This window comes from Ceratosolen solmsi, unplaced genomic scaffold, assembly GCF_000503995.2.
Source record: "Ceratosolen solmsi marchali unplaced genomic scaffold, CerSol_1.0 scaffold61, whole genome shotgun sequence".
In the NCBI taxonomy this organism is placed as follows: Eukaryota; Metazoa; Arthropoda; class Insecta; order Hymenoptera; family Agaonidae; genus Ceratosolen; species Ceratosolen solmsi.
Genome location: NW_011948435.1, coordinates 1,154,738 through 1,169,300, shown reverse-complemented (window position 1 = coordinate 1,169,300; position 14,563 = coordinate 1,154,738). Strand labels below are relative to the sequence as shown.

The following is a 14,563-nucleotide window of genomic DNA, read 5'->3' as shown; positions in this document are numbered from 1 at the left end:
ATATGAACAAATAAATACCATATTTATAGTGGCTGAAAAATAAATATAATAAATAATTCCAATAAATATACAAAATAATCTAAAATGATAACTTAATAAAAAAATATAAATGATTTAAATGTGTTTAAATGAAAAATTTCAAGATAACAAGAATCGATTTAATTTTATGCTCGTGAGTATTAGCAATCAGAATAAAATAGTAATCGCGTTTCATATTAATATTCTAAATTAATAAGAATAAATTATACGTACATAAATAATTGTAAATATATATTAGTAAAGATTAGATTTTTAACGATAACATACTCGTATACATAATTACTTAAAAACTATTTTGCTATACTAAATAACATCTATAAAAACTAAATTAAAATAAAAACAGTCTATTTTTCGAAGAAGAATTTATAAATTTTAATTATGTAGAAAAAATGGAAGTAGAAAAAGAAACGAAATTAAAAATAAATGCTCAGGTATAAGAAGCAATATTAATAATATTATCATATTACCAATTAATATATATTTTATGTAATAATAATTTCAATTAAAGATTAGGGATTAAGCCTAAAATTAATATTTTAGAAAATATTAAATTAATTCTTTAAAATTTTTGAGTTTATATTATTCCAAAAAAATAAATAATGTATTTGTTTATATATAAAAGTGGCGATAAAAGGTAATTAAATCAATGTAATTTTTAATGATATTTCCAGTGGTAGAATACAAATAGAAAATAATTTTCATCAGTAATGAAAATTTCCGATAGATTCAAATACAATAATGTATTACTATATTATTTAACAATTAGTTTTATTAATATTAATTATTAATTAATATTAATAAATATTAGTTTGAAGAAAAAAACGGTGTCCACATGTGAGTTGGATTAAGTTTTTAATTGTCGACTTCGCTTAGTAAAAAATAATAAAGAAATCACTATTTAAAGACAATAATTCTTTAACAATTAGTTAAATACGTAAATTTAAAAATAAATGATAAATAATTATATAATTCCTAAAAGATAATGATTAGATCACCGCTATATGAACCAAAAATGACTAATAGCGTTTTTAATGGAGTAAACGAATTCAAATGTCGAAGATAGAAAAAATCTCAAAAAGTATATAGGAAAAAATTATACCTAAATAATGTTTTTATTACATCAGCACATTATTTCAATTACAATGTAAATTAAATAATATCCAATATTTTATAGACTTGTAAAATAAAGATGTTTATAACATACAAACGTTCCGTTCAACTTAACAAAAACAAGATAACATAAATCTTATAAGAAATTTATAATTAAAACTAAAAAGTTTACAATATATCCAATTATATAGTTACAATTAAATAACAAACTTGAAAGTGCACTTCGTATTGATAAAAAGAAATAATAGAGGAAAAAGTGTTTTAATTTTTAATAACAAACATGTAATTCAAAACTTTTTGAATTAATTAAAATAAATGTTCAAAATGTGTATTACACAAAATAAGGCAAAATATTAATATATTTTATTCTTATAAATTAATAAATTGAAAAAGAACTAAATGTGCTTGTGTTTGTTTGTTTGTGTGTGTGTATTATGTGGGTGTGGGCATGTAACATACACAAATATATACATGCATATATATATATATATATATATATATAATTTATAACTGAAACTGCAATTACACGTAAAATTTGGCAATCTTTTTAAGGCTCTACATTAGATTTTTCAATATAAAATTATTTTTATTAATTAAATATTGAAAATATATTTGCTTATATTTTATTTATCTATTATATATGTTTATTGTATATATCTATTGTATTTGTACAAAAGCTATTATTACATATAATTTTTAATTATTATTCAATTTCAATTATAATAATAGTGTAGTTTGAGTTAAATTTACTTATGATATGCAATTATATATTAGCGTTGAATAGTTAACTTTAGCTGTTGATTTAAAATTTTAATCAAAATATAAACTTTCTTTAACGTGATTTGTCGCTACAATATAAATTATTATACTCATTAAAATTAGAGATGCATTTATAAGGATAAAGTGTTAATTTTTAATTTCAAATTGCTATATTAGTCGGAAATAATATATAATTTCAAATGAATTATTGAAAACCTTTTATAAAGTTTTGACTAATTTATTGCAACATAGTTAAATGATACATTGCGTTTAATACAAATTTGAGAAATATTTAAAATATGTACTTATATAATTAGACATATAATTTGAATATTTATATATAACTATATTACAAGTTATAGCTGTTGTCATTATTTTCTTTGAAATTAAATTCTATGAAGAGATTTTAAGCTTATTGCAATGGTAAATGCTGTAATTCGCCTTGGAGGACTTTGTTTTGAATAAAAATGTACTATAAATAGATTTTTGAATTGTCAGCATTTTAAAGGTAAAGTATAGTAGTCAATAATTCATAGTTTGAACGAAAAGCATCAAGAATGTATATTGGCATGTATTTAGCGATCTATGGTAAGTTTTGTCAGTTAAAAAAATATTGACACTTTATATTCTAATTTATATCGAATATAAAATAAAATTGAAACAAATATTACATTATATAAAAATGTTATTTATTATTTTAAGCATAAAATCTTGATGAATTACAATTATACAATTACAGAAATAAAATTTAATAAAAAAATGTATAAAATGTTTAGAATTTACATTCATTAAAAGTAAGATAATGGAATTTTTCGTGATTATAATTAGAGAAAATGAATTTGCAAGTTTAATTATTGAAATTAAAAAATTATTTTGAAAGTTGTAATAGATAAGCTATTATTGAACAAGAACTATATTTCTGAATATTTTCAATAATAACATAATTATTACTTCACAAGTAAAAACAATGTTTGGATTAAAATTTACAAATATAGATACGATAAAGATCGACTGGATAAAGTCTAAGAGTGAAGAATAAGTTGCAATGGTACAAGCACAATTTACAATTTACATTTCAATCGATACTTAAAAACATCATCTCTACTTACCCCTTAAACAAAAAAAAAAACAAAACAATACAAAACAAAACAAAACAAAACAAAACAAAAGAAAACCAAAAAAATACGACACACTCTCATCTTGATTTTTATTAATTTATCTTACATACCATCGGAATTTCCACAGCTCGAGAGTGGTCAACAGTGTTCATAGAGAAGTGACGAGGAGTAAAAAGTTAATTTTGAAAGAAATGGCGTAAAGTAAGATAGATACGACAAAAACATTTTCGTAGAGAATCATTCGTGATAAGTCTTAGCTATGCGCACATTCGAGAAGAATGAAAATAAACAAGTCCGAGAGAACGTACGTCGCAAGCGTTTCCACTACATTCAACATGTTTTTCAATGACGCTTGTACGCTCAAAAACATTACTCGAAATCTCGAACTCGTCATAGCGTGCGTTTTATAAAGTGTGACTGCACGGAACAGATTTGCACAACCGGTTTTCCTAAGAATAAATAAACAAATGGAAGCAGAGCTTATGCACGAATACGCGAACGTATATTAGAAATTGCGTTATAAATAGAAAAGGCATGTTTTATAAATTGTTCATCTTCAAAATTAATTTTATTAAATTTAATTTATATCTCTTGGCAGCTTAATGATGAAAAATTTAGTAAATAGAAAATTATTTGGGCTCTAAAATACGGTTTGCTACATTTTGTCCATTATTTTTCTGCTTAATCTAATGTTATTTATTTCCTATAATATTTATATTACTTTCGTTTCCTTGATTAAAAGTGTTTTGAGCAACACATTCACTACTGTATAATGATATTACTTATTCTAGTAGTCGTTCTTTATCATCTATAAGATGCTTTTAAATACAGCGTTAGAGCATGAAATAAGAATTATAAAAATTTTATATTTAACTTTGCAATTTATTTTCGAAATTAAATTTTTAACAAAACTTAATTTTTAACTTATTATTCTCCTTATCGAAAACCTGTAATTCACCCTACGCCATTACATATTCCTTCTATAATACATTAGCCCCTTTCATATATCAAGCCAATACCCATTAATTCATATATACGTCGATTTATATACAAAAGTGTATTATTATAAAAATGTATATTATAAATTTAAATGAAAAAAAAAAGAAGGAAAAAAAGAAAAAAAAAAACAAAAAAAAAACGTTATGTCTTGTCAAAACTTATTTTAATTATTTTCCAACTAATGCTATATTAACGTTTGATTTTTTTTAATACAAATTAGAAGTTTCAGTTTTTGGTTAGAATTTAACTTTGAATTCTTTGTGAGCAAATGGCACAATGAACTTGTTCTCCGATAAGAAGAGATAATTAACGATATGTATTTGCTTATGATGATTTTCTAATATGAATATTGCTGTGAAAATTAAGTGACATTATATTTATTAAAGAATATTGTCCACAATAATTGTAAAGAAAATAACAAGAATTTTTATTTGGTTTTTTCTTTATTTTCGTTTTTCAAAAGTACATTTAATTTCATTTGCATAGTGTATTTCATGTTTCATCGTACTTGTGACTTATCACAATTATTATGATAATTAAGCCACATTCGTACTTATAAAAAGATTAGATTATTAGGGCATTGCATGATATATTTCATTACAAACATTTACAGTCTGAAAAATGTAACAATAAATTCGAATGTGTGATTAGTGGAAAAATACGGCTCACAATAGTCCAGCCCTATTGTCCATATTACATTATCATCTATAATTTCAACGTTTCTTACTCTCCACAACAACATTTCTTTGTTTTAATTTTATATTTTAATGTATTCATACGAGTTTTTCTCTTTGTATTTTATAATGCGTGCATACAATTGCATCACATAAGTATTACATTTTTACTGATTGATTTTCTGCTTTGTAATGTATGCTATTATTATAACAAATTGTAACGAATACTTTCGTAATAATTGTGATTATTTTATGTATCTTATCTAATCTTAATTGAAGATTTTAAATAATTTTTCATAAATTCAATTTTGAATATAGCTCTACGTTCCCTATCAATAATTTAATTGAAAATATTATATTATTTACATTAAACAAATAAGCATTATTAACATTATTAACGCATTAATGTGATTAAAAATACTTTAACTTATTAATATATCGTAAACCCACAACTTACAAATAGTATTATTGTTACATAATTTACATCTAATTATATATGCTACATCATCAAAATTAATCTATTATTATTAAATATTAATTAAAAAAGAAATATTGATATTAAAATATTTTTTATACGCAATATAGTTTAATAAAGTAACATGATTTTATATTATAATAGACGATGTTTTTTTTATTTTTTATTATTATTTTTATTATTATTATTTATTTATTATTTTTTTTTTTAAATGTTATTTTTCCATAACATAATATGATATAAATGGTGAATATAATTAAATATAATACGTTTGAGTTTAAGATATTTTAAAACATAAGATTTTCCAATGAAAATTAAGTGATTCATAAACTTTCAAAATATGATGTAATCTAAGCATATATGAAACTTTGAATACCCATGTGCGTTTCTTAATAGATAGTGGAAAATATATAAATATATTTATAGATGAATGAGAACTTTTCCAATAAAAAGTATTCATTTAATTACTTCATTTTTATTTATTGTCAAAAATTTTGAAAACAAAATTAACTGTATTCGTATTTATTAATTTATTTATTTATTTATTTATTAAAAAATTATTTAAAAACTCCATTCCAATTTATTGCAACTATCACACGAGCATTTTATTATTTCAATAATTATAATAAGTCAATGGAAGATACATTAAAACCAATTATTTCCTAAATTACCGATTAAAAAGCATTTGACTTCAGCGCGTATTGATTAATGTAAAGCTGTTTGTTATAAAAGATAATTTAAGATATTTTTAAATGCTTGACTTTTATTAAGTAAAATCACTATTTCAACTATTTGAACTGCTTATTCATATACTAATAATAATTACAAAATTCGTATAAATTATTTGTAAAATGGCAATTTTATTAAATTTGCCGATTATAATCTTCAACGGAAATTCGTATCGTTTTTATAATATACGATAAATTAGAATAAATTTATAAATAAAAGAAAGGGAAAAAATTCACAGGGATTATTTCCAAATACAAGTGAGATTTCTTAATGAGCTATCGTTGAAGTAAGTGAAATGTGCTTTTATATAATAAATTGGTAAGATGTATGTAGTGAAGGAACTTTACGGACGGACGGACGGACGGTGAAGTAAATTCGTTTATCGACACCATATTTACGTTATTCGTAATCTTAGAAACGATGATGCTTATGCAAATCTATATCTTCAAATAATGACAATCCAGCTTACCTATATATAAAACGTGTCAGATAAAACTTATATTATCTTCATAAATGTCGTTACATAAGTCAATATTATATTTTAATAAAGCTCATATTGTTTCTCGAGATTTTCAGAATGTCTATTTTGTGTTAAGCGTTAAGCGACGGCAAAATGAAAGAATGTCGTTTAAATATTAATATTTACAAAATAGTTACATTTTTATGAAAATCTGATTAATTATTTATTTTATTTTAAAAGTCAAAATCAGTTATAACGTGGAGCTATATTCAGCCATATTGGCTAATTAAATAAAGTTAGTTAAGCTTTTTTCCTGCTTTTACATAAATTAAGATACAATTAAGGCTATAGGAATTTCAACGACCGTTCAACGAACTAAATTAATATTTTATTTCCTTTCAAGAAAATGCTCATTCGCACGTTAATTTGTGAAAAAATAATTTTCGCCAAATAGCTAATAAACACGGACTATTGATATACGATTTAGCTTTTTTCTTTACTTTTTTTTTTTTTTTAATTGTCCGAATATTTGTCAGCTTGTAATAGTAATTTACATATCATATAATAAATTAAATATTTCCAATTCAACTGGGAAAACATTATATTACGCGTCATTCGAACGAACCACCAGGGAGTTTTACCAAACAACATACTAACAATCACTTAATTATATTCTAATAAGTTATATCCGCTTCGAGTGTTAAGTCCGACGGAGGTTAAATACCAGATTAAATCTTTAGTGGTACGATTCATCTATTCCGGCATTACATTGTCTTTTCTTTATTCAAATAAACCAAAGTAAATATCAGCTCGATGTATCCATTGTAGAGCTCTTCGTGTGCGTGAAGCTGCGTGAATAGTAAATACAAAAAAAAGAAAAAAAAGAAGAAAAAAAAAAAGTATCACAAAGTGAGCGGCTTGAAATATTTTTCACTTATAAATAATAATAATAATAATAATAAAATATCCTATCCATTAATAACCAAGCCTATGGCAAATAAGAGGCAGCACCGTAACGCCACGTGGCATCGTCAATAATTTTCTCGGCAGTTATTCTGTTTCTTTCGACGTTCCCCGTACTGCGCGTCCCCCGTCGTTGCGGCTGCCCCCGTCGCCTTAGTCATTTACCTCTCGTCGACCCGATCACGACGAGCTATGAATAGTGCCTATAATTCGGCTACCAAACATGTTTTTAATAGCCGACGAGAAAGAACAGAGACGTACTTATAAAATAAGACTGGAGGCTCGTCTCTCGTCCCCAACGTCGCGCGCACGCGCTTGCACGCCTGTGTACGTGCCACGGCCGTGTTCCACAGCACACCAACGAACATTGGCAAGGACGTCGATATGCGAGCAGCTACTGAGCGAAACAAAGACAAAAACCAATCGCGGCCTCACGCAACGTATCTCTCTCCTTCTCCTCCTCCTTCTCCTCCTCCCCTCCCGTGCTCCTCTTCGGCCGCCCTCGCATTGCCGTGCGCGCGTGCTCGCACGGCGTCGGTGTGAGTTTTCCTCCCCTCCCCCGGCATCGCTCGCATTGCCGTGCCCGCGCGGCCGTCGCAATTCCGCGCTCTCATTCCATCCATTTTTTAATTGCTTAAACACATTCGAGCATTCGAGCAAACGGAAGACAGAGGGTATACAATACGCATATGTCATAATAGAAGCGAGCGCGCACGTACACGGAGTCGCGTGGAGCGTCGAGAGGCAAAAAGACACGTTTACACAAGCACGTGTATTCTAGGATCGCGTCATACTCTGCCCAATCGGCTTCTTTGTTCGAGACGCACACCCATTATGTGCTGACATACAGCGCCAATGGAAAAATGTTGAAAGTGTGCTGCGCGGCGTGCGTGTTGACCGCATAGGTTATACACTTGGCTGTGCCTCTGCATATGTAAACTAAGCGCCCGGAACGCTCTGGATACTTGGCGTAGGAGAGGGACGTAGGTTGAAGCAAAGAGAGAGAGAGAGAGAGAGAGAGAGAGAGACAGACAGACAGAGAGACGAACAGAGACAGAGACTACTCGATTGCCCCCACCTTAGAGACCAGCTGGTGCACTCGTGAGGCTTAGATGCTGTTAACTCGAGGTTCGACCGCTCAGTGTTGTCATAAAGCCTCGAGTGAGTCGTGTGGTTCTCGTGCTCACGCGTCTGTCAAAATTTTAAACGATACCAACGACTTGTGTGCTCCTTGATCTTCTGTCATCGTCCTGATCGTCGCTCTCTCCCTGTTTACCCACCCGCCAATGCAATTCTCCTCTTGCTCTCCCTTTCTGCCCTATTAATCCTTTCACTCTCTCACTATCTCATTGCCTCATTCAGATGTAATATACAATATAATAAAATAACTATATATATATATATATATATATATATATATGTATATATGTATACCGTTTCTCTCGCGTTTTTGCCCATTGGCATGGATTGCACACTGTCTCGCAGCAACGCTTTCGAGAGAAACTTGGCCTGTGGCTAGCAAAAAGGAAAGTCCGTTTTGTTACAAAGGTAGAAACGCGTGCGCGCGCGCAAACAACGACGAAGGAATTCCCGCGCGCGAGCATCAGCATCGGCATCGACAATAGCATTAGCATTAGACGTTAGCAGCGGCAGCAGCAGCGGCAGCAACAGCAACAGTAACGACAGCGACGATAACTGCAACGGCAACCGCAACGGTAACGGCAATCGCAACATCAACATCAACATCAACATCAACATCAACATCAACATCAACATTAGCAGTAGCAGTAGCTGCAAATAATACAGGGGGCGATCAACGCGCGTCCTGACCGAGAGACGAGGCTCCTGCGTAGGATTTGTCCCGACGTCGCTTGCGACCAAAAGCTACAGGACAGCGAGCGGCCAGTGCGACGTATGATGAGCGAAGACAACCACGATGAGGTTCACATGACGACGGTGAGTCTCCCATGATCCACGAGATCCCTCGACCCAGCACCAACACCCACTCGATTTCAGCCCTGCTCCCTCTCTCTCTCTCTCCCTCCGCAACCCGCCCCGCCATCGGCCACGGCCACCACCGTCACCCGTCGGACACTCGCTTATGATGATCCCCTTGCCGACTCTGGGCCAGACCACTGGCTATTCATTGTTATGATGCTTTGCATTCGACATTGCACGCCGTGTGACATTGATCAGTCGCGGTTAATAATCCCGTGTACGGGATGTACACATTGGATCTTGCAATAGAGCCACGCAGCTCGCGCGTTCCTCCTCCATTTCCAAGTTTTATTGATCAGCTTTTAGCGAATGAATCGTTGTCATGTGCAAGAAACACCTAGTGCACGAATAAATCCATGAATAAACGTCATGGGTTGTTTTATCGTTTTCGTATGATTTCTCATGATTTTTCGAGCTAAAGTCAATCGCATCCTCTTGACAATACGTCGGAGGATCTGCCCTGCTTAACGCTTTTCTATTAAGCTCATGACGTCATGTCTATTTTTACTTTGGCGCTTAATCACAGAGCTAAGACTTTGCATCATTATATATATATATATATATATATATATATACATTAGCTCAACTTTGACGAAACGATCGATTTAAGACTTGTTGCGCGACATTTACTTGTATTAACAACTAATCCCTCGCCATTTAACAATCAACCGCGTTAGCGCTATTATTAGGATGTTTATGAATAGTACTTTCCAGTATAAATAGTTTATATGAAAAGGTACTTTAAAGCTCTCCACGCGTACACTTCTTATACGTTTTAGATATTTCGCTGTTTTCGATTTTTCTATTGTAAGCTTAAGATAGTCTTAGAGTACGTTTTCAGCCAGAGGCGACGATTTCCAATAAAAATATGTACGATCAAATTGATTTATCATTATCATTATACTAATAGCTTTGAGCATAATGAGCCTCGGAAGCACATTAATTATATATATTACTTCACGATGAGAAAAAGCAAATAAATAAATAAATAAATAAACATTTCATCATCCTCGTATCATTACCTCCTTACATTATTACATTCAAAACAATACTCAACTCGAAATTAAATATGATATTTTGTTTGAAAAAAAAAAAATTTTCTCCTCCTCATCCCCCTACCTCCTCCACCCTCCTCCTCCTTCTCCTTCTCCCACTAACCTACCCATTTTAGTAATTTGTCACTTAATTATCTATTACCTTTTATAATCTTCGATATTTAATATTAGTGGATAGATAATGTAAAGTGATTGCGAACCATCGATTATTGAAATGTTATATCGATTCATCGAACAATTGATTTTTAAAAAAATTTCATTCAAAATGCCAACATATTAAATGAAATATAAGTTTAATCTTAATATTACTCTGACATTCATCTGAATTAAAATTCATTTGAAATTTACATTAAAGCCAAGATTAAAGTACACAAGACCTAATCTTATTACAAAATTTATCAAGCTTTGTTTACTTTATATTTTAAAAACTGACACTTTACAATATCCCCGTTAACACGATTTATCAATCACTTTGCTGAAAAATAATTTACAAATAATATATCTAATTATAAATTGATGTTTCTAAAATGATTTATTTATCAATAACAATGATTGATTTAATTAATCGCATTAAATGATATTTGGAAATTTGTTTACAGCCTGAATTGATAACAAAACACGGATATATTGCTGAGACTCATCACGTTTGGACCGAAGATGGATATAGACTGGAACTACATAGAGTATTGAGAAAGACTCAGGCTAGAAATTCAAAAAAAAGTTGCACAGAACCATGCGACGACAAGATACCTGAATTATCAAAAACAGACTCCAACGAGTCGTCAATACTATCGGGAGCATTAGCTTTGCAGGCCAAAGACGAGTCAAATGTTAAAATTAAACCACCTATATTAGTGAACCATGGGTTGTTATCGAGCTCAGCAGACTGGGTACTACTTGGACCGCAGAAAGCTCTTGGTGATTATTCAGAATCAGCTCTTTCATTTATTCATCCTGAAGGGCAACAAATTTGACATTCTCGCTGTTATCAAATAGGAATTGAAAACAATATTATTTTTCTCTTACATAGTAATATGATAAAAAGATCAATCAAATTCACAAATATTAATTAAAATTTTTTTTTTAATAATAAATAATTTAAGAATACCTTAAGAATATTTTTATCCTCGAATTTTTAATTTTACATCCACTTCAGCCGTATTGTAGTCAAACGAATAATATTACAATTACAATATAATTATAATATCGGTTAAATTTATATTAAGCTAATATGATTCTATATATTGTTATTTGTGTGAATAGACTAATATCTTGCAAACTGCTTTTTCAGCTTACGTACTATGCGACTGCGGATTTGACGTGTGGTTAGCAAATGTTAGGGGAAATACGTATTCCCAGTGTCATAAACAATATACAACGAGAGATAGGGAGTTTTGGGATTTCAGGTTTGATGATTAATTAAGCGAATTAAATTAATTGTGTAACTTGGTTATAATTTAATAGTGAAAATTTGTGTTTTAGCTGGCATGAAATAGGGTATTATGATTTACCAGCAATGATAGACTACATACTAGATAAAACTCATCAAACGAGTTTACATTATATTGGTTATAGTCAAGGGACGACTACTTTTTATGTAATGTGCAGTGAGAGACCAGAGTATAATGATAAAATTAAAGGAATGGTGAGCATGGCTCCGGTTGCATTCCTTACTAATCAACGCAGTCCATTGATTAAATTTATCGTCAGATTCTACATTCTCATGGAAGTAAGCTTACTTTATTCTTTATCTTTCTCAGGTTCCGTTCTTTATTATTTACTAAACTTAATGATTTTTTTTCTTTCTTTTTATCTTATTTTTTTTTTCAGTGGGGATCAGTTTACTGTAATATACATCAATGGTTTCCAAGAAATAGGTTACAAGCTAAAGCTTTGGGAACATTAATTCGAAATACTCCTGGTGCGCTAACCAAAAGCTTTTACAGTTGTTGGTTTTATTTAATCGCTGGCTTTGGTAGTAATCAGTTGGATAAGTCTATGTTGCCCCTTATATTTGGTCATTTTCCTGGTGGTTCGTCTGCCAAACAAATCATACACTTCAGTCAAATTATTCTTTCTGGTAAGTTTTTAATTGATCGTTAATGTTACATAGTTATAGGCTTCACAATATGTATAAATGGATTAAATGAAAATAAATAGGATAAAATTATTTTATATTGTAAATGTAATTTTATTCTTATTTTATTTTATTTTTTCTTTGTTAACCTATTATTATTATTATTATTACATTCCTAAATAATTAAAGTGTACTTTAATATTTTGAAGCTTGAAGATCCATATTAATGAATGAAAATTCAATAGTCCATGGTAAAGATTAAATTTTTTTTCCCCTTTTTTTCCTTTTTTTTTTTGTTTTTTTTTTGTTTTTGTTTAATAATATAGATTCATTCCGAAAATTTGATTACGGCACTTCAAAAAATTTAAAGCTTTACGGAAGTACGCAGCCTCCAAAGTACTGTTTGGAGCGGGTTAAAGTTCCTGTTGCAGTGTTTTACAGTGAAAATGACTTCCTCACGGATCCAGCTGATGTCCAAAGGCTCATTGAGAAGTTTCCCAACGTTGTTCTGAAGCATAAAATTGAATATTCAAAATTTAATCATATTGACTACCTCTGGGGCAGAGACGCGAGGACACTTCTCTACACTCATATCATTGATTTCATAAAGAAAATACAAATGAGTGAAAGCTCTTCCATGACGAATTTTACACATGTACAGTGAAATTTGCGTGTAATCTTTAATAGAAGAATCATGGTCAATTAAATAGAGTATTTTACGGAACTTGAAAAGACTCTAATTTAATTAAATTGAATTAAATTAAATTAAATTAAATTAAATTAAATTAAATTAAATTAAAACAAAAAGAAAAATAAAAAAAAAAAATTATATATATATATATGATAACATCTTGAAATATCTCAAACGTCTGTTCGATTTTTCGCTTAGATTAAACGCTAATCTGTCAAGATTTTAGTCTGCCTGCATTTAAAAGAAAGTAAAATAATAGATATTTTTAATTTCGAAATGCAAATTTTCTTTTATATATTTATAATAATTAAAAAAAAAGAAAGAAGACAATTGTTGTTATGTTTTATGTATATTACTGATAAGATTTACTAGTTAAATTTTTGCATATCATAAGAGATATTGCAATAAAACAACAATAATAAATGAATACGATAATTTTATATTCCGTTCGTCGAATCAGCATTTTTCAGTATTATAAGAGAAAATTTCTAATTGCTAACAATAATAATCGAGAACGGATGCGAGATCGCAAAAGGATGAGCTTAAATCTCTCGTTACTTGAACAGCAAGAAAATCGAGGTCATTCGTTTCTGTACGTGTTTATACTACATTCATGGTCTGTAAGAGAAGAAGAAAAAGAGATGTGTCAAAGAAATAGAGAGATTGATTGGATTTCAAGCGTTTACAGCCGAAGATTAAAAAGTGTTTGGAAATTTGAAGTGAAATTAAGAACAATATCAAATTTATTTTTGAATTAATTTGTGCAGAGGATAATGGAGCGTCTGCGTTTGCGCTTACATTTGCTTACATTTAAATGTATTGCATGATAATGATACTCAGAAAATCAATAATACATGCATACATACATACATACATACATGCATGCATACATACATACATACATGCATGCATACATACATACATACATGCATGCATACATACATACATACATGCATGCATACATACATACATACATGCATGCATACATACATACATACATGCATGCATACATACATACATACATGCATGCATACATACATACATACATGCATGCATACATACATACATACATGCATGCATACATACATACATACATGCATGCATACATACATACATACATGCATGCATACATACATACATACATGCATGCATACATACATACATACATGCATGCATACATACATACATACATGCATGCATACATACATACATACATGCATGCATACATACATACATACATGCATGCATACATACATACATACATGCATGCATACATACATACATACATGCATGCATACATACATACATACATGCATGCATACATACATACATACATGCATGCATACATACATACATACATGCATGCATACATACATACATACATGCATGCATACATACATACATACATGCATGCAT

The 14,563-nt window shown here is 29.7% G+C and overlaps 1 protein-coding gene across 1 annotated transcript; it reads left to right on the top strand.

Annotated features, from left to right (window-relative positions):
• The first annotated feature begins 9,114 nt into the window (after positions 1-9,114).
• Positions 9,115-13,226, top strand: LOC105364912 (lipase 3). Its single transcript, XM_011502945.1, has 6 exons — positions 9,115-9,282; positions 10,979-11,297; positions 11,671-11,785; positions 11,862-12,108; positions 12,210-12,459; positions 12,783-13,226. Exons 1-6 carry the CDS (start codon positions 9,241-9,243, stop codon positions 13,118-13,120), a joined length of 1,311 nt encoding a protein of 436 aa, XP_011501247.1. The 5' UTR covers positions 9,115-9,240; the 3' UTR covers positions 13,121-13,226.
• The last annotated feature ends 1,337 nt before the right edge of the window (positions 13,227-14,563 follow it).